This window comes from Delphinus delphis, chromosome 20 (assembly GCF_949987515.2).
Source record: "Delphinus delphis chromosome 20, mDelDel1.2, whole genome shotgun sequence".
NCBI lineage: Eukaryota > Metazoa > Chordata > Mammalia > Artiodactyla > Delphinidae > Delphinus > Delphinus delphis.
In genome coordinates, this window is record NC_082702.1 from 5772981 (window position 1) to 5797507 (window position 24527).

General features: G+C 40.3%; 1 protein-coding gene and 1 long non-coding RNA gene across 2 annotated transcripts; both read right to left on the reverse strand.

The window, feature by feature from the left end:
* Positions 1-1071: 1071 nt before the first annotated feature.
* On the reverse strand, positions 1072-6065 carry LOC132416458 (uncharacterized). The gene is made up of 4 exons (XR_009517596.1): positions 5954-6065; positions 2081-2208; positions 1718-1813; positions 1072-1416 (listed from the first exon to the last, which is right to left on the reverse strand). It is a non-coding gene; the product is annotated as an uncharacterized lncRNA (long non-coding RNA).
* Positions 6066-7742: 1677 nt separating this feature from the next.
* Positions 7743-24119, reverse strand: LOC132416381 (zinc finger protein 613). Its single transcript, XM_059999736.1, is given in 7 exon segments — positions 7743-9944; positions 9946-11542; positions 18400-18492; positions 18772-18898; positions 21517-21717; positions 23241-23353; positions 23819-24119. Coding segments are annotated over 5 exon segments (1938 nt in total). The 5' UTR covers positions 21538-21717; positions 23241-23353; positions 23819-24119; the 3' UTR covers positions 7743-9844.
* Between the last annotated feature and the right edge of the window lie 408 nt (positions 24120-24527).

The following is a 24527-nucleotide window of genomic DNA, read 5'->3' on the forward strand; positions in this document are numbered from 1 at the left end:
AATCTAAAAAAATGATACAAATGAACTTATTTACAAAACACAAATAGACTCACAGACATAGAAAACAAACTTATGGTTACCAAAGGGAAAAGCCAGGGGAGGGATAAATTAGAAGTTTCAGGTTAACATATACACACTACTATATATAAAATAAACAACAAGGACCTACCGTACAGCACAGAGAATTATACTCAGCATCTTGTAATAACCTATAATGGAAAAGAACCTGAAAAAGAAATATATATATATATATATATATATATATATATATATATATATAACTGAATCACTTTGCTGAACACTTGAAAGTAACACAACACTGTAAATTAACTATACTTCCATAAATAAATTAATTTAAAAAACAATCAAGCAAAGAAAAAAAGGAAGAAGCTACAAACTATGAGAAGTGGTCTGAAGGAGCAAAGGTGATGGAGAGAGGTGGAGGAAATGAGGATATATGATAGAGTGAGACATGGCTTCCTGATGAGTTCAAATTGTGGGAGAGGGAATAAAGAAAACAGAACCTCTGGAGAATTCCAGACTGGGGCAAAGAGAAGTCTTAGTCCATTTGAGCTGCTATAAAAAATACCATAGACTGGGTGGCTTATAAAGGACAGAAATTTACTTCTCATGGTTCCAGAGGCTAAGAAGTCCATGATCAAGACGCTAGTAGATTTGGTGCCTGGTGAGGGCCTGCTTCCTCATAGACAGAGCCTTCTAGCCCCCACCTCACATGGGATAAGGGACAAGAGCTCTCTCTGGGTCCTCATGACCTAATCACCTCTCAAAGATCCCACCTCCTAATATCATCACCTTGTGGTTAGGGTTTCAACACATGATTGGGGGGACCCCAACATTTAATCTATAGCAAGAAGCTAAGAAACCATATAAACACACAGAGATCAGGTTATGATGTGGGTACAGCATTTAACGTGGGGTTAAATGTCAGGAAGGGAAATCACTATTTTCCAACGAAGCAGGAAGATGCACTAGTTAGAAGACTGCTGAATTCAAAGATCACTTTTCTTTTTTTAAAAAAATAAATTTATTTATTTTTGGCTGCAGTGGGTCTTCATTGCTGTGTGCAGGCTTTCTCTAGTTGCGGCGAGCAGGGGCTACTCTTCATTGCGGTGCACAGGCTTTTCATTTTGGTGCCTTCTCTTGTTGCTGAGCACGGGCTCTAGGTGCACGGGCTTCAGTAGTTGTGGCCGTGGGCTCAGCAGTTGTGGCACATGGGCTTAGTTGCTTTGTGGCATGTGCGATCTTCCTGGACCAGGGCTCGAACCCGTGTCCCCTGAACTGGCAGGAGAATTCTTAACCACTGCGCCACCAGGGAGGTCCCTTCAAAGATCTTTGGAGTAAGAGCAGGAAGGTAGAATCTTGTAGCAAGGCAGGTGGAAGAAATAGGCAGAGATGCTGTGACAGAGGACAAAAAAGGAGAAGATGTAAGAAACCTAAGAAGAAAAGTAGGTAAACAACAAAGAAACTCAAGATGTATGTAAAATAAACAGGGACCACTGGGATCAGATCTCAGAGGAAGAAATGGGGGTCTATTTCCCTTTAAACACCTGTGAAGAAAAAGCTCTCATATGGGAAGATAGATACAAGGTGCAGTTGTTTAGACATCCTCAAACACTCTCACAGCCATGGGACTTTCTCTTACTGACTAGAATATGACTTCCCTGGCCACCCACCTTGTTGGTTATCAGCTACACACCTGAACAGGTTCAACTGCGGTTTTCATCTTCTATTGGCCACGGTTCTTCCCCTCGTTCCAACTTGGAGGATGCATCTGGTCTGCAGGCTTGACACCCTGTCCACGGGAAATGACAGAAGACTTAGACACATCAAATTGGGCTGGGATGTCAAGATGGGAGAAAGCTACCTTTGAGGGAAGTTTTCACATCTGCAAAGGAGAGGCTTTTCTCTCAGGAGAGGGAACATTATACACTTGTCTGGAGCAGAGAAGGATCTGAGAATCTACTCCTTGAGCGCATTGTAGATACTGAAACATTAAGCAGCTGAGAAAAATGGCCACTGACTGAAGATTCTCTGAGGGACACAGGGGACACGTCCTCACCCACAAGACACCAGGTTGCTATGGTTCTCCAGCATCACATCTGGGTACGGGTCCTTCTGATTGGGGTCCAGGAGCTGCCACTCCTCCCACGTGAACTTCATAGCCATGTCGTCATATGTCGGGGATTCCTGTCACAACACGGTCCCGTTTAATATAAAGTGTTTCCCTTCTATTGATGTAAGGAAGAAGGCATGTAAAGGAAGTTATTCTGTTATTTTCACCAAATAGGCTGCATTAATACAAGTAGTTTTTTAAAAAAAACACCTTGTAGTAGAAGGAAAACACTATTGGGATATTCTGCAATTATACATTCATAATTCTATTTATTCAACAAATGAGAAATTTGTATAATGCGTAGCCATTATATCCTCTTGCTAACCAAGAACTATATATACATAACTCTACATATATGTACTTATTTGCCAAACACTATATACATATGGGTGATATCAAGATTAGTAAAACATATTATTACATTCATCAAGGGCCTTCCCTGACTTGGTGGATCAGAATTCACCATGTAGAGACAAGAGATGCCAGAATTACAAGAGATGACATGTTTAATAAATGTGTTTAAAATGTTATAAAGAATAAAATATTTTAGGGAATTCCCTGGCGGTCCAGTGGTTAGAATGCTGCGTTCTCACTGCAGAGGGCCCAGGTTCTATCCTTGGTTGGGGAACTAAGATCCTGCAAGTTGCACAGCACAGCCAAAAAAAAAAAAAAAAAGTCTACAGAAGAGGAAACTATAGGGGGCCTTAAACCCTACACACATGAATGCTTTTAAACCTCATTTTCTTCATTTATAAAATAGAGATTAAAATGATCCTTCCCTTGAAAATTAAGAATTAAATAAGAAACCTCTAAACCCCATAGAAATATTGACTGCATATTCATTCAAAAGTATTTATGGAGCATCCACTGTGTGCCAAGCACTATTCTTGGCCCAGAGATACAACAGTTAATAATAAAGTTAAAATCCTTTTTTTTTTATGTGAACCGTTTTTAAAGTCTTCCTTGAACTTGTTATAATATTGCTTCTGTTCTTTTATGCTTTGGTTTTTCGGCCCCTAGGCATGTGGGATCTTAGTTCCCTGATCAGGGATTGAACTTTTACCCCTGCATTGGAAGGTGAAGTCTTAACCCCTGGACCGCCAGGGAAGTCCCAAAAATAAAGTCAAAATCCTTGGAAAAAAAAAAAAAGAACAGGAAAATATAAAGAGAAAATTGGTCAGATTTGAGAAAAAAAGTAAAGAAACATACGCCTGTGGCATGTGTCCACACGAGTTCAAAGCTTATGTATAGGCCTTGAAGGGATAATTAGTGAGCTAGAAATTACCCAAAAGGCAGCACAGAGCTACTGCAGTTAGGGACAATATTCCATAAGACCACAATTATTTGCAAGAGGGGCTCAGAACTCACTGAAAGCTGTTCTGCTGAAAGTGAGGGTTCATTACAGTTAAAGGATACAGATTAACATCAGCCAAGGGAAGAGGCTTGAAGGGCAGAGCCCAGGGAAATTGCAAACATGGAACTTCCAGCTGCCCTCCCACAATGGAGTCATGGGCAGTGTGACTTTTTTTTTCCCCTTTACTGATTTTTTAATTGAAATATAGTTTATTTACAATGTTGTCATAGTTTCAGGTGTACAGCAAAGTGATTCAGTTATACATTCATATACATATATTTATATATATAGTCTTTTTCAGATTCTTTTCCCTTATAGGTTATTATAAAATATTGAGTATAGTTCCCTGTGCTTTACCATAGGCCCTTGTTGGGTTATTTATTTTATATATAGTAGTGAGCATTACTTTCTTGGCATAAATGTGTGACAGCAGGCAGGGAGTACCACCAACCAGGGGAGTTCCCTGAGCCCCGATGTCCAGAGGCTTAACTGGGGCTGGGTCACATCAGCCTGGTAGGACACCCACGTGCTTGACCTCAGTCTCCAGTCCCTGCAGAGGTCCACTGACACCATGGGATCCACAGCCTCCACCTTAAATCACATTGTGGGTGTGGCTTTTCCTATTTCCCTTGCTGATTTTAGTCTCTATCCTTTCTATAATAAATGTAACCTGGAGGATAACAAGATTTCTGAGTTCTGTGAGTTCTTCTAGCAAATTATCAAACCTGAGGGGGGTCTTGGGGAACCCCCAAACAAAAGGGAACTTCCTCGTTTGATAAACATATATATATATATATATATATATAATTAAATATATTATTAAAAATATACTGCCTTTACTTTTAAAAAAAATGACCCACTTGACTCATGGATACATTTTATAGATAAATGACTACATATATATATATATATATATATAATTTAAATGAATAATTGATTATTAACTCAATCTCTAGTCCCGCTCCCTTCCCCATAGTATAAGGGATGGGGTGGAGAGTTCCACGCTTCTAATCATGATTTGGCCTTTCTTGTGACCAGCCCCATTCAGGAGCCTACCCAGGGTCACTTTATTAGAACAAAAGACACTCTTATCACCCAGGAAATTCCAAGGGATTTAACAGCTCTGTGTCAGATGCTCCTATCACCCCCATCACTCAGGAAATTACAAGGGTTTCATGATCTCTGTGTCAGGAACCAGAGGCAGTGACCAAATATATATATTTCTCATTAAGGCTTTGGGATTAAATATCTCGCTAAGGAACATACTCTATGTGTTAGAACTACAATCTGCACCCAGGTCTGCCTTTCTCCAAGCACATGGCCTTAACAATGGTTGTATTCCCTTACCAGATATCCTCAGAATAAAACTTCCCTCTCCTTGTTACTTCCTTAAAGGAGTTTACTACCCAGAGCTCCCTTGGAGGATGGCCACGTAGTCACAGACGCAAAACCTGAACTTCTGAAATCATCCCTTTAAACACTGTGGTACATGAAACCACTTTCTTCCACAAAGATAGAAACACACACAAATTGGTTCAGCCACTGTGGAAAATAGTATGGAGATTTCTCAAAAAACTAAAAACAGCAGGGAGAGAGGAAGGAATAAATTAGGAGTTTGGGATTAACAGATACACACTACTACATATAAAACAGAAAAACAACAAGGACGTACTGTATAGCACAGGGAACTATATTCAATATCTTGTAATAACGTATAATGGAAAAGTTCCTATACGGAACTGAATCACTTTGCTGTACATCTGAAACGAACACAACATTGTAAATCAACTATACTTCAATTAAAAAAAAAGAAACTAATAATAGAACTACCATATGACGCAGCAATTTCATTCCTGGGTATACATCTAAAAAATGAACTCACTAATTCAAAAGGATACATGTACCGCTATGTTCACAGCAGCATTATTTATAATAACCAAGATATTTAAGGAAACTAAGTGTCCATCAACAGATGAATGGATAAAGAAGATCTGGTGTATATATATATATATATGATAGAATACTACTCAGCCATAAAAAAGAATGAAATTTTGCCATTTGCAAAAACATGGATGGACTTTGAGGGTGTTATGCTAAGTGAAATAAGTCAGAGAAAGACAAATACTGTATATCACTTATATGTGGAATCTAAGAAATAAAACTAGCAAATATAACAAAAAAGCAGCAGATTCACAGATACAGAGACTAAACTAGTGGTTACCAGTGGGGAGGGGCAAGATAGGGGTAGGAGATTAAGAGGTACAAACTACTATGTATAAAATAAATAAGCTTCAAGGATATATTGTATAACACAGGGAATAGAGCCAATATTTTATAATAACAATAAATGGAGTTGACCTTTAAAAATTGTGAATCACTATGCTGCACATTTGAAACTTACATAATACTGTTCATCAAATATATCTCAATTTAAAAAACTTTTTTAAAGATAGAAACACACAAACCTCAGGCTCCATGATTGCCCCAAGAGCAGCAGATCTGAGGCTAGCACTTCCACAGCTTTCTACAGCCCAAACCCTGGAGCCTGGTTGAAAGATTTCTGGGGTAAGTCACCAACTTCCTGGATCATCTTGATCTCATCTTCCACCAAACGTGGCCACAAATTATTCTCTGATGATGAGCTTCTGTGACTTTCCTGCATCCTCCAAGCTCACAGGGCCCCTCACCTCCCATCCTGTATCTCAAATATCAGGACTTGAGGTTGAGGCCCCAGGACCTTCATATCTGACTCTTTGCAACACCATTAAAGGAAAATGTGCACAGCCCAAATGCAGTGCTACTCAGGGGCAGAAATGAGTGAATGAAGCTTCTTAGAGGCATCCAGGGTATATTCCTTCAAAAGTCAACTCTTCCAACGAGCGTCCATGGTCCTCCACTGAGGAAGGAACAGCTGAAGAGTTTCTACTTCATTTTTCAGCCTAAAGCACTTTCCATAAACGGAATCTCTCCTCTTGCCTCTAGTGGCTATTTCTTATCTTTGTCCCCAAGGGAGCAACTACTTTTACAGAAAATACATGTGTTTGTGTGTATAGTGTCTGTGTATGTATATATGTATTTCCCTAAAGAGGGACTCACTTGAAGGACTGAAGATAAAGTAACATTCATTGTCTGTTCCAGTGGCCCAGGGATCCTGGGCCTCCAAATCTCCAGCTTCTCAACACAGACACACATGGGCCTCCCCAGATACTGACCATATGACACTTTGTTAACTGTCAAACCTGGAAAAGACACTACCATTTACTGACGACGAGACAGATCCATCAGTTAGCCCAATATAAACTTGAATGGCATTCACTGACAAATACCACTGTTACGGGCTTAACTGTGCTCCCCCCAAATCCATATGTTAAAGTCATAACCTCCAGTACCTCAGAATGTGACTGTATTTGAAGATAAGGTCTTCAAAGAGGTAATTAAGTTTAAGTGAAGTTATTACAGTGGGTCCTAATCCAATATAACTGGTATAATGTGAAGACATGGGGAGAAGATGGCCATCTACAAGCCGAGGAGAGACCTTGGAAGAAATCAACCCTGCTGACACTGTGATCTCAGACTTCCAGCCTCCAGAACTGCGGGAAAAAAAATGTCTGTGGTACTTTATTATGACAGCCCCAGCCAACTAACACAACCACCACCGACCCCAGTTCTCCATCACTGAGACACACAAGGTAGAGCAACCCACTAAGACTCCAAACCCTGATGTTGGAACTCTCATTTGACAGACACGTACAACTGCGTACAGTAGGTGGTTACCTGTACTAAGGAGAAAGGAATTAGCCTTCAAACGTATACAAATGTTTGCCTAAAATACACAAAGATGGAGCATTGGAGAGTGCTAAATAAATGATACAGTGACTGTTTGGCAAACAGCACACTTAATAACTGTTAGCTATAGTTTTTATGAATGCGAGGGGTAGAGGAGTAGAGGATAGACGCTGGTATGGCTTTCTTAAAGAGGGCGACCAGGAATTCCCTATCCCATTAACGTTTTCATTTACCTGGAATGCCAACCTCTGAAAGGTGAGTTCAGCACCTGGTCCTCAGGGCAGGCTTGGGCAGCCCATTCGGGAACCCAGACGGACGATTTCACTGGGAAAGACGCCGTGACTGCCATGATAGGACGTGCAATTCACAAGAAGTGGAAGGGAGCTGCACTCCGAGTTGAAGAAGAATCCATTTCTGATGCTTTACTGAGGAGCATCTGTCCTGAATCCATCCTGTGAAAAGGCCACTACTTTGCATGTTTTGTTCACCAGCATATCCTGTGTCTACAACAGTGCCAATGCTCAGAAATATATTTGTTGTAGTGAGTTACTCACACACCCAGAATTTGGAAATTCAATTATGGGACAGCCACTCCATGGCAAATTTCCACTTTTTTTTTTTCTTCCTTGTAAGCAGGACTGTTTTTAAGCTGTATAGATCATTATTGGATCAAGGGAAAGAACCCTAGGAATAGAAATAGAGGACAAGGGCCCCAGTCCCAGGAGAGAATGAATGATGAGGCTAAATCACGTCTCAATTCGTTGAGCTACAGAAGAGCTTAGATCTTTGAAATGGCGGCAACTCTAAAAGGTGATAAGCCTGTGGACAAATGTAAGGTTTGTTCTCCAAAACAGTCAAAGGGATCTCACCATCACCTGTCTCATGTACCAACCTCCATTTTAATTAATTTTATTTTTTGGCCGTGCTGCATGGCTTGTGGGACTTAGTTCCCCGACCAGGGGTCAAACCTGGTCCACCACAGTTGAAACTGCCAATTCCTAAACACTGGGACCGCCAGGGAACTCCCCAGTCCTCCATTTTTAGTGACGTTATTTTCTTCCATTAATTGGGCTTATTCTATGGATCCTAGTCCTTCTTTGATCTGCCCTTTTTATAGTCTGACAGGAGCCTCTATTCAAGAAACAAATGTTTCTTGGAATAATACTGAGCCTGAGAATTGCTTGCCAGTAGCTCCTTTCCTTCAGTGAGAGAAATAAATTTGATTGGTTAGTCCATGAGGTCATTCATTCGCCTTCATTCATTTTTCAAATCTACGTATAATTCATTTCCTATTTTGCTATGTGCTGAGGAATATACAATTATCTATATACTGTCAAGGAATTTATAATCTAGGTGGATGTGAAAAATTTTAAAAAGTATCCATAACTTTTTCTATGTAAAACTAAGTAAATCCTTTCCCTTTACCCCTCTGATATGTCCCTTAAACAGGAAATTATCAGGATACTTTGTTCCTTATACTATATGTCCTTTTCAACAAATGTAGGTGTACACATCCTTTGATTATCTTTGCCAGAGGGTAAAATTGCTATAGACATGAAACCTAGCTTTAAAAAAATTTCCAGCTCAAAGGCGGCAAGGACTTTCTGTTAAGTTCATCACTGACATCATCTATAGGTCCTAGGACAGGACCAGGTCAAGGAAACAGTTGTTAAAGTTTTTCTGAGTGGTGTGTGTACAGGATGGGAACTATCTTCTAGGGCAAGAGCTTGGCTAATAGGTTATTCATGAATTTTGAGCTTTGTTCCTCCAGGTGAGATTTATAAAGTTAAGCATATCCAAACATGCTATGTTACATTATCAGATTAAATGTAGTCAGTTTCCTTCTGAAGGACTTTTGGTAGACTGGAATAACAAACTGAATAAATTTAGAACTGAAGAAATCCAAGAGTTAACCATATAATGATCCTGGGTGGGAAAAGAAGACCCATGTCCCCCAAACGAGGGGGGTGAACTGCATTATAACTTTAATCAATTATGTGCAACACAGACACCCTCCTTTGATTTAAAGCATTACTGACGTATCAATTAGGCATTTGATTCAAGGTATACTGTCCTAAAATGTACACTATGTATATAATCTTATATATGATTATGTTAGGATTGTGACAGAAATCTCTAAAAGATTCACTTTCATAGGGCTTATTTGCTTCATGAATTTTCTGATATTTTGCCAAAGACATTCCATAGTTGGGGTGTTCAGAGTTTTATTTCTATATGATTTCCCCTGCCAACCAATGAGGCAGAATGTACCACTGACAACCCTGCCACAGTTACTGCCTTCAGAGGTCCAACAATTTCTCTCCTGTGTAAACTCTCTGATACCAACTGAAGTCTTATTTCTGGGGAAGGATTTTTCCATGGTCATTACATTTCTACCAACTGTCCTCACTGACAGTATGTGACTTATGAAGCCCTGATAGGGTCTATCTTTCCACAAAAGGCTTTCCCAGTCTCTGTGTTTATACTGTTTGTCTCAGTATACACTCGCCAGCCACAGGATGATCTAGAAGGTTTTATTCAAGGGTTTTCCACCTTCACTGTATCACAGTTTATTTCTGTGTGTTTTCTGTGATGCAAAATATGACATAATTGATCACTGAAGGTGCTACCACACTCACTGCATTCATTAGGTTTTTCTTCTGTGCAAATGCTATTATCTGCTGACACTGCACCTGTGGCACCTGGCTGTCCCACAAGGGCTACTACATTCCTATCTGCTAGGAACCCATCACTGTGGAATGGAGTCTCAGCTGCCACAGAAGGTGTGTGCACGCTCACCACATTAACAGGGTTTTCCCCCTGTACAATATCACTCGAACGTGATGAGCTGGGACTCTCTGAGAAAGAATTTTCCAACTTGACTGAATCTCCACGTTTCTCTCTTGCATGCAGCATCCCTTTGTGGTACACGAGGCATGACAAGTGGGAGAAGGCTTTCCCACAGTCAGTGCATCCATAGGGTCTCTCTCCTGTATGAGTTCTCCGATGTCTATTGAGGCACGACTTATCCCTGAAGGCTTTCCCACAGTCACTGCATGCGTAGGGTTTCTCTCCTGTGTGAATTCTCTGATGGTTAATGAGGCCAGACTTGTGTGAACACGATTTTCCACATTCAGTACATACAAAGGGAGTCTTTCCAGTGTGAAATCTCTGATGTGAGATGAGGCATGTTTTCTGGCTGAAGCCTTTCCCACATTCAGTGCATACATAGGGTTTCTCTCCAGTGTGAGTTCGTTGATGTATGAGGAGATTGCCCTTCTGGATGAAGCCTTTTCCACATTCATTGCACATATAGGGTTTCTCTCCAGTGTGAGTTCGCTGATGTACAATGAGATTGCCCTTCTGAATGAAGCCTTTTCCACAATCACTGCATATATATGATTTCTCTCCTGTATGAGTTTTCTGGTGTGCATTAAGCTGTGATTTCCAGCGGAAGGCTTTGTCACATTCAGTGCATTCATATGGTTTTTCTCCCGTATGAGTTCTCTGATGTTCGATGAGCCGGGACTTCCTGGAGAATGCTTTGTCGCATAGACTGCACCCATGAGGTTTCTCTCCTGTATGAACTCTCTGATGATTAATGAGCCGAGACTTCTTGATGAAGCCTTTTCCACATTCCTCGCATACGTAGGGTTTTTCTCCTGTATGAGTTTTCTGATGAATAAGCAGCCGTGATTTCTTGGGGAAGGCTTTGTCACATTCAGTGCATGTATACCGTTTCTCTCCTAGATGGGTTTTCTGGTGTTCAGTGAGCCTGGACTTTCTGGAGAAGGCTTTCCCACATATACTGCATCCATGAGGTTTTTCTCCTGTGTGCACTCTCTCATGATCGATGAGGCGGGACTTCTTGATGAAAGCTTTCCCACATTCAGTGCATAAGTGGGGTTTATTTATCTTCTGAGTTCCTAAATGCTTGATGAACTGTGAATTTGTGTTCATAGAACTTCCACATTCAGTAGATTTCATTTCACTATGAAATTGCTCATGCTTTGCATGGAGGAAGGATTCCCCATCTCCAAGAGGGTTCTTTACTCCATAGCTTCTGTTCTGGTTGACTAAACTTAAATTTGATTTCAGTGTTTTCCCATGAAAGTCCAACATATCATGATTTTGCCTTAAAGGAAAGTTACTTTTGCTCTGATGAACAATGTTTCCAAGTGCATTATGTTCGTGACATTGTTCCATTCTTTTTGGACATCTTTGATTTTGCAAGTCCTCCTGCAGAAGACAGTCATCTTTCCTCATTTCTAGGAAAGAAGAGAAGAATGAATCTTCCCATAGCTTGGTACAGAGTGAAACTACTTAACAAACGCCTTTGTGTAGGCTGGCCCTTTATGGACAACACTATGACTTCAGTTTAAAGAAACTCCAAGGCTTCCCTGGTGGCGCAGTGGTTAAGAATCTGCCTGCCAATGCAGGGGACACAGGTTCGAGCACTGGTCTGGGAAGATCCCACATGCCGCGGAGCAACTAAGCCCATGTGCCACAACTACTGATCCTGCATACTAGAGCCCGTGAGCCACAACTACTGAACCCATGTGCCACAACTACTGAGCCTGTGCTCTAGAGCCCATGCTCCGCAACAAAAGAAGCCACTGCAAGGAGAAGCCTGTGCACCCCAACAAAGAGTATCCCCTGCTCATCACAACTAGAGAAAGCCCGTGTGAAGCAACAAAGACCCAGTGCAGCCAGAAATAAATAAATAAAATAAATTAATTTTAAAAAATAGAAAAGCATTAAAAAAATATATCTAAAGAAACTCCAAGTAGAAAAGGGAACGCTCCTACACCATTGATGGGAATGTAAATTGGTGCAGCCACCCTGGAAAACAGTATGGAGGCTCCTTAAAATAGAGTTGCCATATCATCCAGCAATCCCACTCCCAGGCATATATCCAGACAAAACTATAATTCAAAAAGATATATGCACCCTGTGTTCATAGCAGCACTGCTCAGAATAGCCAAGACATGGAAACAACCTAAATGTCCATTGACAGATGAATGAATAAACAAGATGTGGTACATGTATACAATGGAATACTACTCAGCCATAAAAAAGAATGAAATAATGCTATTTGCAGCAATGTGGATGGACCCAGAGATTACCATACTAAGTGAAGTAAGTCAGAAAGAGAAAGACAAATACCATATGATATAACTTATATGTGGAATCTAAAATATGACACAAATGAACTTATCTATGAAACAGAAACAGACTCACAGACATAGAGAACAGACTTGTGGTTGCCAAAAGGGAGGTGAGTGGCGGAGGGATGGATTGGGAGTTTGGGATTAGTTGATGCAAACTATTATATATAGGATGGATAAACAACAAGGTCCTATTGTATAGCACAGGGAAGTATATTCAATATGCTGTTATAAACCATAATGGAAAACAATATGAAAAAGAACGTGTGTGTGTGTGTGTGTGTGTGTATATATATATATATATATATATATATATATATATATATATATATATATATATATATCTGAATCACTTTGCTGTACAGCAGAAATTAACACAATATAAATCAACTATACGTCAACTAAAAAAAAAAAAAAGAAACTCCAATATATGTTTGTTATCACGTGGACAAGGGTAAAATATAATAATGTAAACAAAGAAAATAAAAGGTAAAAACAGGGCATAAGCGAGGTTAGAGCATTCAAAATGAGCAAATAGAGATTTGGCTGCTTTGTAATTGTAACCTTATAAATTATGCTGATAGTAAAATAAAATCAAGTTATTATGAGCACTAGACCACAGAAGACAGAGGGATATTTTTTTCCAAATGCCGTGGGACACATTCATACATGCATAAATCCTTAAATGCAAGGAATCAAGTATTATTCCTAATTATGTGACCTAGGCCACTGGATAGGTGAGTAGTGGTTTTTAATGAGATGGGGACTATTATTGAGGTTCACAATGTGGGGAAATCAAGTGTGCATTTCAAAGCATATCAACCTCCAGGTGGGTTTTGGATATCCAAAACAGACATGAAGAATTCAATTGGCTATGAAGATCCTGAGAAAGGTCTTAACCATGTGGGAAAGGAGATAACAATGTGGGAATCATTTGTATATAAATATTATATATATAAGGATAGAGGACAGGATGGAAAATGTGTAGACTGAAAGTATCAATAGATGAAGGCGTGTGACCAAGTTTACAATTATTATAACATTAAGACTTTGGGTTTTAAAAAGCCCATGGAGGAGCACCAAACATTGACTATACCAATACTAATAAAGGAAATAAGTGATCCTATACTCAGGAAACTACAAGACTTTTCGGAGCTCTATGCCAGAAACCAGGCCAAAGACCAAGTACATATATATCTTATATTACAATATCATACTAGGGAACTGGCATCTTTTTCATTCACCCTTTGTACTTGTATATATGGAACATTTAAATTGTTCCCATTTCATTGTAGTGATCCCTAAACCCACATCCTGCCATTAATAGCATTTTCTTTCAAAAGTCTGCATACCCATCTTGGTTTCTACCATTTAAGGGGTCCTAAAGGATCACACTTCTGATCCTGGACCAAGACTCTTGACAGTTTTGCCTGCCATTTGTCTTAGAACTACTGGATGTACTTAACTATAGCTCACACTGCTGCCACCCAGTTCAAAAGAAAGACTACGTATCCAAGGATAATACAGATCAAATTCACAATGCCACCACTATACCTCAATTACAGGTGACGGTTGAACAAGGCGGGGGATAGGGGTACAGACCCTCCATGTGGTCAAAAATCCAGGTATAACTTTATAGTCGGCCCCCTGTATCCAAGGTTGTGCATCTGAGGATTCAACCAACCTTGGATTGTGCAATACTACAGTATGTAGTCACTGAAAAAAATCCGCATATAAGTGGACCCATGCAGTTCAAACTCATGCTGTTCAAGGGTCAACTATACTAACAAAGTCCAGAACAGCCTGGAAATAAAAGTTACATTACCAACTTTTACTCCATTTATCCATGTCCACACTCTACTCATTCCTCTACAAATACCTTCTAAAACTGGCCTTCAAGAGGCTTCAGGCCAATCTTTTGACCAAGTTCCTCAAGACCTTGCACATTTCCAAATTCACACCTTCATTACTTGCCCTTCCTCATCTTTACTCAAATCCCAGATATGCCTCCTATATATCACGCTATCATTCTATGTCACTGTAAGCTCTGTTTCCCCTACATTTCTAAAGTAGTCCCCATCTTTACTGTTCATTTAGACAATTTAGTTCACATAACCCTGAACTATAGCAAAGATGCTGTATTCAAAAGAGGAACTTCCACATATTACCTGCAGATTTATCCTCTGTTTGTTACTAAAATCTTACTCCTAGAATGTACTGATTTATTTCTCACTAATCTCCTCTAGCACACATTAAGGCTGTGGTTCACCAAGTAGGTTCAAGAGGGCCTGCTTACAACATTATGTATAGACTATTCCAGGCAGTCCACCCCAAATCTACCAAAAATACACACTCTGAAAATAAGAGGTCCTAGTACATGTATTAAGAAACCATGCATTTCACAAATCCTCATCTTCCGGACTGCTAGTGGTCCAAGGCTCTTCTTTTTTTTTTTTTTTAATTCTACCTTGCACGTATGTAATCTCTACTCAAAAGAATCTTTCTTCCTTTCTTTTTTTTCAAATCAAGGTATAATTGACATACGACATTATATTAGTTTCAGGTGTACAACATAATGATTTGATATTTGTATACATATAGCAAGTTTTTTCAATTCTACTATCTGTTTTTATTTTTCAATTTTAATTTTTTATTATTTTTGTATTGAAGTATAGTTGATTTCCAACATTGTGCTAGTTTCAGGTGTGCAGCAAAGGGATTCAGTTTTATATATATATATAAATCCTTAGTATAGGATTTCTATAAATATATTTATTTATATATTTATATAAATTTACTTCTATAAATATATTTATATATATTTATTTCTATACATATATTTATTTACATATTTATATAATTTCTATAAATATATTTATTTATATATTTATATAAGTTCATTTCTGTAAATATATTTAGTTACATATTTAGTTATATTTATATAAATTTACTTATATAAATATATTTATCTATATGAATCCTCCTTATTTTTATATATATACATATTCTTTTTCAGATTATTTTCCCTTATAGGTTATTACAAAACATTGAGTATAGTGCCCACAATTTTTTTTTTAATCCAAGTCTCTTCTTAATCTGTACTCATCCCATAGGAGATCTCAATCTGTCCACATTTCTAACTCTAGTCCTAAACTCTCCCTGAATTCCTTGGGTAGATCCAAATACAACAGAGCATTTGCATCCAAGGTGATGTGAACAAACATGTCTAAATTACAATGTCCAAAACAAAACTCCTGATTTCTCAACCCACATCTCCTTCTCCATACACCTTCTTCATCTCAGAAATGGCGACTCCACTCTTCCCCAGACTCATGCCAAGAACCTTAGCGTCATCCTTCAGTTGTATTTTTCTTTCAACCCATTATCTACTTCAATAGGAAACGCCTTCTCTCCTTTATAAATATATTTCCAAGCTCACTAACCCTCACCCCCTCTACCCAGGTTGAAGACAAGCATTCTGTCTTATACTACAGCAATGGGCTACACTGACTGGATTTCAGGCTTCAACTTCCCTTCTACAAAGTAGTCAAAGTGATCATTTTATTTTATTTTTTAAATTTTTTATTTTATATTGCGGGTATATTTGATTTACAATGTTGTGTTAGTTTCAGGTGTACAGCAAAGTGATTCAGTTATATAGATATCTATATATATATATCTATTCTCTTTCAGATTCTTTTCCCATATCGAAGTGATCATTTTTTTTTTTTTTGGCTGCACCACGCAACACGTGGGATCTTAGTTCCCCGACCAAGGATCGAACCTGCACCCCCTGCAGTGGAAGTATGGAGTCTTAACCACTGGACCACCAGGGAAGTCCCACAAAGTGATCATTTAAAATATAAATTATATTATGCCCTACTGTTTTCTCATCTGATTGTTTTTAAAAAATGAAGTCCTTGGGAGTTCCCTGGTGGCCTGCTGGTTAGGATTCTGGGCTCTCACTGCTGTGGCCCAGGTTCAATCCCTGGTTGGGGAACTGAGATCTTGCAAGCTGCACGGTGCAGCCAAAATAATTAATTAATTAAAAAAAAAATCATGGACTTCCCTGGCAGTCCAGTGCTTTAAGACTTCGCCTTCCAATGCAGGGCGTGTGGGTTCAATCCCTGGTCGGTGAGCTAACATCACAGATGCCTCGCGGCCAAAAAACCAAAACATAAAACAGGAGCGATATTGTAACAAATTCAATAACGACTTTAAAAATGATCCACATCAAAAAAATCTTTAAGAAACAAACAAAAAAATCAAGTCCTTGAAGTGGCCCTGAAAGGTCCTACATGACCTGTCTACTCCAAACTCCACCTACTGCCTTACTGCCGTCATCTCCATATTTTCTCCATCCACTGTCCCTCTCGCTCACTCCACTGTACTCATACAGGCTTCCTCCAGATTCCTAAAACATGCTCCTGCCTCAGGCTTCTGACCTTGCTATTTTGTCTTCATGGAATGCGATTCACCCAAGGGACCTACCCACATCGCTGATATAGCTGCTTTAAAACATCTTACCAGAGACATTCCCTTTCCTAAAGGATGTAAGATGAGGAGGCCTAAGCTAAATTCCTAGCTGTCAAGAGCACAACGTAGCCCCCCCACACATGGCTGTATTTGCTGGAAGGGCTGGAAATGAAGTTAATGATCAGTCATGCCCAGGGCGATAAGGTCTCCTTTAAAAATTACGGGGTTCAGAGAGCCTACAGGTGGCTGAACAGAAGGAGGTGTTGGGAGAGCATCACACCCAGAGAGGCCATGGAAGCTCCACGCTCCTTCCCCGTACCCCGTGCATCTCTTCTACCTGGGTGTTCCTGACTTAAATCCTTTCATAACAAACTGGTGATCTAGTAAGTAAAATGTTTCTCTGAGTTCTGTGTGCCACTCTAGCAAATGAATTGAACCTGAGAAGGAGGGCGTCTTGGGAAGCTCCAGTCTACAGCCAGTTGGTCAGAAGCACAGGTAACAACCTGAACTTGTGTTTGGCATCTGAAGTGGAGGTCAGGGAAGTCTTGTGTGATGGAGCCCTTAACCTGTGGGATCTCATGCTTTCTCCAGGCAGACAGTGTCAGAATTTAGTTAAACTGTAGGACACTTAGCTGGTGTCACAGGGAATTGCTGGTGTCAGAAGTGCCGTGAGTGTGGCAGTGGTGTGAGAACAAAGAAGAAACACAAGAGGAGGACTGAGGTTTCTCGAGCACAGCCAGGATATATGAAGAAAGAAACAGAAGGTACTAGAGACTGAACGTTTATGTTCCCCCCACAATTTATACGTTGAAATCCTAACCTCCAATCAAAGATGGCATGAACGTTAGGAATGGAAATCAATTATTATCCAAAGGGGCAAGAAGGTGCAATTGCCAAAAGACAGCACAGAAATCAAAACATCTCTCTTGGGGCTTCCCTGGTGGCGCAGTGGTTGAGAGTCCGCCTGCCGATGCAGGGGACACGGGTTCGTGCCCCGGTCCGGGAAGATCCCACATGCCACGGAGCGGCTGGGCCCGTGAGCCATGGCCGCTGAGCCTGTGCGTCCGGAGCCTGTGCTCCGCAACGGAAGAGGCCAGAACAGTGAGAGGCCCGCGTACCGCAAAACAACAACAACAAAAACAACAACAACAACAAAATCTCTCTTTAGAGAGAGGTGTGGAAGGTTGAATTTCATAGCAAGACAAGTAGAAGGAACAGGTAGTGGTACAGTGCTGGGGGAAGAAGGATGGGAAGATTTGAGAATTCTAAGAAGAAACTTAGAGGAAAAAAAAAAATCAAGACCCAGGTGAAATAAATAGGGATCAAATCCAAGAAGAGATATGTTCCTCGACACCACTAAAAGAAAAAGAGCTCTTCGGTGGAGGCTATGCTTCCATGTCCTCAGACATACACAGATGTGACATCTCTGAATGATTAGAATATGTCTCCCTTGGCCGCTCAATGCTGGTTCTCTTACTCACCTGGACAGATTCGACTGTGGATTTCATCTTCTACTGGCCACGGTTCTCCTCGTTCCAATCTGGAGAGAGCATCCGGCTTGCTGGCTTGATACCCTGTTCGTGGGAAACGACAGAGAGACAGACTCTTGAATTGGGCTGTGGTCTGCCAACATGGAAGAATGTTACATTTTACGAACTATGCAATTTGCGGCTCAGCAAAGGAAAGGCTCATCTCTCAGGAGAGGGCATGTTATACTCTAGTCTGGGACCAGAGAAGGAACTGAGACTCATCTACCACTTCAGGGCACCATGGACACTGCAAAACTTTCAGAAGCTGAAGAAAGAGAGGCCACTGACTGGGGACTCTGAGGGACCAAGGGGAGCTGTTCTCACCAACGGACAGCAGGTTGCTATAGTTCTCCAGCATCACGTCCCGGTACAGGTCCTTCTGAGCAGGGGCCAGGAGCTGCCACTCCTCCCACGTGAAGTCCACGGCCACATCCTCCAGTGTCAGCGATCCCTGTAACAACACGGTCCTGTTTAATATGAGTGTTTCTCTCGTTACTGAAATGGAAGGCAAGTGAAGGAAGTTGTTCTGCTCTTTTTCACCATTTAGGCTACATCTATATACGGAGGTGCTTTGATTTTTATTTTTTAATTTTTTAAAAAATTTGGCTGTGCTGCGAGGCTTGGGGGATCTTAGTTCCCTGATCAGGAGTTGAACCCAGGTGCCTGGCAGTGAAAGTGCCAAGTCCTAACCACTGGACCACCAGGGAATGCCCCTGATTTTTTAAAACTACATTGTCATAGAAGCAAAATCTATCCATGTTCTAACTTATGTATTGCAAAATATTCTGTAATTATACAGTGAACCATCATTCAGCAAATCACAAGTTTCTGTGATAAGTAGTCATTAATCCTCTTGCTAAACTAGAAACATATACAATATATATTTAAAACATTTGCTGTGTATACAATATATATTTAAAACATTTGCTGTGTGTATATATATATATATATATATTTTTTTTTTTTTTGTAGCGAGTACATATTTGCCAGGTATTAAGTATATTCTAATAACATCAGGACAAACAAAACATATTCCTACATTCACCAGGAATCTCCATAACCATTATCAGAATCAACCATGAAGAAACTCCAGACGCTATAATTAAAAGATACAACGGGGGGCTTCCCTGGTGGCGCAGTGGTTGAGAGTCCGTCTGCCGATGCAGGGGACACGGGTTCGTGCCCGGGTCCGGGAAGATCCCACATGCCGCGGAGTGGCTGGGCCCGTGAGCCATGGCCGCTTGAGCCTGTGCGTCCAGAGCCTGTGCTCCGCAACGGGAGAGGCCACACAGTGAGAGGCCCCGCATACCGCAGAAAAAAAAATTAATAATAAGATACAACATATTAAGTATGTTTTATATGTTAGGAAGAATAAAAACACCTTTTTAAAACATATTAAAGGAATGAGAGACTAGTAAAGAACATTATTCAAAGTAAGAAAATAAATAGCATCCTTCAACAAACACACAAGTACATATATACATAGGTACATTATTTATATTTACATTTCTAGTCAGGTTCACAACATATCAGATACATTGAAGAGATAATAAACAGGAAGGTAGATATGAAGAAATTACTCAAAATGCAGCACAAGGACAAAACGATGGAAAATATAAAAGAGAGAATAAATATAGAGGATAAATATATAGAGAGGATAAAGTGAGGTCTCACATTCCCCAGCTCAGTTTATGAAAAAGTAAATACAGTAATGGAAAGGCACTACCCAAAGACCTAAGAGCTGAGTTAGATCCACCCGCAAACATCCATACAGACACAGATGTACACACAGCTCAGTGACTGGAAGTACACACTCCTGCACATTTTTTAAGCGACACCAGGGGATTAGGAAAGAAGCGTATGAAGAGGACTCTTACTTTTTCACTAGATGTACTTTGTCATCACTGGAGTTTCACAAATGTATTCACGCATATTTGTATTATGAAATTTTTTAAAGGCAATGAAAGATGAGGCAGTAGGACTTGGCTTTGAACACAGGGAGGGGAAGTGGACTACCTTCAATAGCTGGAAGTTCTTTTTTTTTTTAATTTAAGTATCATTGATTTACAATGTCTCAGATGTACAGCAAAGTGATTCAGTTATACATATACATATTGAATATGTCTATTCTTTTGCAGATTCTTTTCCATTATATGTTATTATAAGATATTGAATATAGTTCCCTGTGCTACAGAGTGGGTCTTTATTGTTCATGTATTTTATATATAGTAGTGTGTATCTGTTAATCCCAAATTCCTAGTTTATCTCCCCTTGCCCTTTTCCTCTTTGGTAACCATAAGTTTGTTTTCTATGTTTAACAGCAGGAAGTTCTAAAGCAAACCCTGAGATCGCAACAACTTTACCAGACACAGATTCTTTCAACTCCCTCCTGCCAAATCTGTACTCAAACACCTGTTCGATCACCTGTTCATACGGGACCTTGGAAAGTCATGCAACCCTTCCATTTTCTTATGTTACCTAGGTTTTACTCCCAAGCTAACCCTGACCACTACAAGGTTGGGTCCATGGGTCACCTTGCTATGGTCCCATGAAGCACTGTGCCCGCTGAGTTTTCTTGGTCTATTTCCAAAGGGGTCTCTGGAGAACCAGCTTTTCATTTATGAGAAGGTTGTAGTTAAGGACACTGTCTGCCATATCACCTCTAGGACGAACCATTTGAAAAGTCCCAAGACCTAAGTGCCATGAAATATACAGTGACATCCTCTGAGGAACTGGTCAGCTTTCTCCTCAGAGTCAATGCCTATCCCATCATCAGGAGTCTCTGGCTGTGATGACCGTCAGAGCTATTAGACATGAGTCGACAGTGCATGTAACCCACTGGATAGTCCAATCACAGAAGATATTCCAACATTAGTCATTTAGTGTAGGTCCCACAAACAATATATTTCTGATGCTACTTTGCCTTGATGTTGAATTTAAATCTAAATTTATTTCTGCACAAATTCTAGTTTTCCAATTTGTTATTTCTATTGAATTCAATTGCATTTTAAAGTCCCCCCAGAAATCAATCACAGAATGAAGGAAAGAATAAGACAAACCAAAAATCACCTGGTCCTTGATCATTTTCATCTGTTACTGGGAAACAGCCAAAGCTAGGATGTCTCCTGAGCCTCTTCTTGAACTGCCCTAAATTTCTGGTTAGAAATCTTAGTCTCCAGGCAGTGATGTCCCCACAAATGATGATATCTAGGTCGTGAAACCTTCTCACATCACGTGATGTATCTTGCTCCAGGAACCACGACCTGTGAGCTGAAAAATAAATTCACTTTGAGTATAAATTTCCTCTGGGCCCAGATGTTGTCACTGCCACTGTCACCCACCTGATTTCAAAGCCATCTGTTCCTTTATTTGGGATCCCAGAGGCTATTACACCCTGGAGCAATAAAATAGAAGATTGTGAATGTGTGGGTACTATTTCTTCCTTCTGTGAAGGGGAAGTGGGGTGACTGTGAAAGGGGAGATGGGAAAGGAGAACCAGCACAACACGATGCTCCCGCAGCAGGGGAATTATCACAGACCAGTTTTTGGAAAGAGAACATATAAAAGGTGAGGACCTGGACAGCTATTCCTTGGAAACAATGTGTGCTCAGGGACCTGTTTAAAGTCATTGAACCATCTTCACTAATCGTCATTATGTGAAAGAAACAAACAAAGGAAAACCAAGAGAAGAAATTAAAGCATATACAACAAAGATTACTATTTGTGGATATATGCACATTTAGTAAAAGTATAAAAACATGCATTATATAAAACGAGTTCAAGGAATGTGATTACAATAAAAAACCACTGAATTGTATGTTTAAGTGGATGAATTGTACGGTGTATGAATAAAAAAAGCTGTTATTAGAAAAAAGCTATGAGTAGAACTCTAATTATATGCTTACTAAAATATTTACAGGAAATGTATAAATATCTGCAACTTACAATAAAACATACCCTCAAAAATGTAAAAAGGTGGATTGATGATGATTAGAGGAGTGATATACGGATACATACACGATAAAGGAAACTCAATAAAATCATGATGATAAAATCCACGTGGCAAGCAGGCAGGAACTCAAGTGTATAGTTCTTTAAACCTTGCTATATGTTTGAAATTTTTCATAATAAAATCATGGGAGGTGGAAAAGCTTGTAATAATGAGATCAGTAGGGTGAGCAGAAACAAATCTTTTCAATGTAATTACTCTTCTGTGTAATAGTAAATTAAAAGTGAATAAAAAGATCGAAAGTAGAAAGACACCATTCACAATGGCAAAAAAATTAAAAATAATGGTGGAGATGAGGGACAGGGAACCACACCCTTATGTAAATGCAGAATCATAACCTGTTCTCAGAAGTGATAAATGAATATTTAAGCATTTAAATTCTATCTAAATGAATGCACATATTGAGTGATTCCAGTCATTAATGGAACAGGTTTTTCTCTTGGTATCTGTAGAAATTCTTAAAAAACAACTCTTACAGAAAAAAAATTCATGATATATTTATTAGTAATGTTTATGATAGGAAATTAAATGATGAGGCAAATTATACTAAAATTTCGGCAGTTTATTGGAATTGTGAAAATCAAGCATAGAAAAACGAAGACTAAAAGGAACTATATGGAAAATTTAACAAACGTTATCGTTGGAGAACAGAATTGGGGTAATAGAGATGTCATTTTACTTGTGCTAGAACAATTCTGAAAGGAAATATTTACAAGTGTGTGTATGCACACACGCAGTAAACTTGCAGGAAGGGCAAACTCCTCATCTTTAGTAGAAACCTTACCACTTTACGTGTGCTTAATCCTCGATCTCCAACAACGCTTTCATTTCTACGGGGTCGAGAGAAGATGTGGAAAGCCAAAGGTGATTGGCAAACGAGGCCTTGGACTTGAGGAACTGAAGGAGAAAGTCACGTTTGAAAACACCCACCCACCGACCAGCTTCAGCTCTCACAAACTTCTCAACGACTGACACACCTGGACCACCCACGGCAACCACTGGTCACATATACTCGGAATAATCCCGAAACCTGGACTAGATGCCCAGGTTCGCTGACCATGAGACCCCCCACTCCTGTCATTTAGCCCGCTACTAAATCCCGACTCCAAACCAGACACCGCTTTCATTGACAAAAATCATTCCCTACCGCAGTCCTCAATCACAGAGCACTGCAGACAGACACAAAACTCTGATTACGGACTTTCAATCCTAGATTTCGACTGGCCTGTAATCACTAACACCAGAATCCTTCAGGACTGACTCCGTCACCCCAATCATAAATACCCCAGTTACCGACTCCCACGTGCTTCTTCTCCCATTACGGACCCCACGGCTCCACCCCACCCAGACGCCCACAGACACCTCGTTTCCCTCATCCTATTCCACGCAGAGATCCACACACGGTCCCGATTTTCTCCTGATCCCACCGCTACCTCCTAGAATCCGCACTTCCGTGAATTCCTGTACTGTTGCGCCTTCGCCCAGCCGCCGCGCCGGACTACGGCGGCCGACGAGGGCCACGCAGCGTTTGTACGGAGCAGGCACGGAGATAATGTCTGCGCCCATCTCGCCACGGATCCCGGGGCCGCCACCTTTCAGGACTCTCCGTACAGAAAGCGAAGTGGCAGTTTTGGTCCAAGTAGCCATGGAAGGCACGGAACGGATAAAAGCCATCCAAAGTACCCCCACTCAAACCCTGCGCCGCAAACTGCACGGATTTTCAGAAACTCGAGCCCACACAAGGGAAACGGGGTAGGATACGTCCGCCTCAGCGGGCTGGGGGGAAAAGTAACCCACTTTGCACGAAGATTGGGAAACGACACAGTGGGCACAGCCATCTTAGAAGTTAGGTGTCCGTACAAAAACCAATAAACAGCCAAAGGAAAAGGAGAAAACATATAAGACGAAAGGCAAATACCCCGAGGACGCTTCTGGCTCAGTGTGGACGGTGATAAGATGACTTTGAGGACAGAAAAGAGTCTGGAGAAGCACTCGCGGTAACGGGGACAGCATAACGCCGTCAAAGAAAGTAAAAAAAAAAAAAAAAAAGAGCAACTGGCAGAAACCTAGC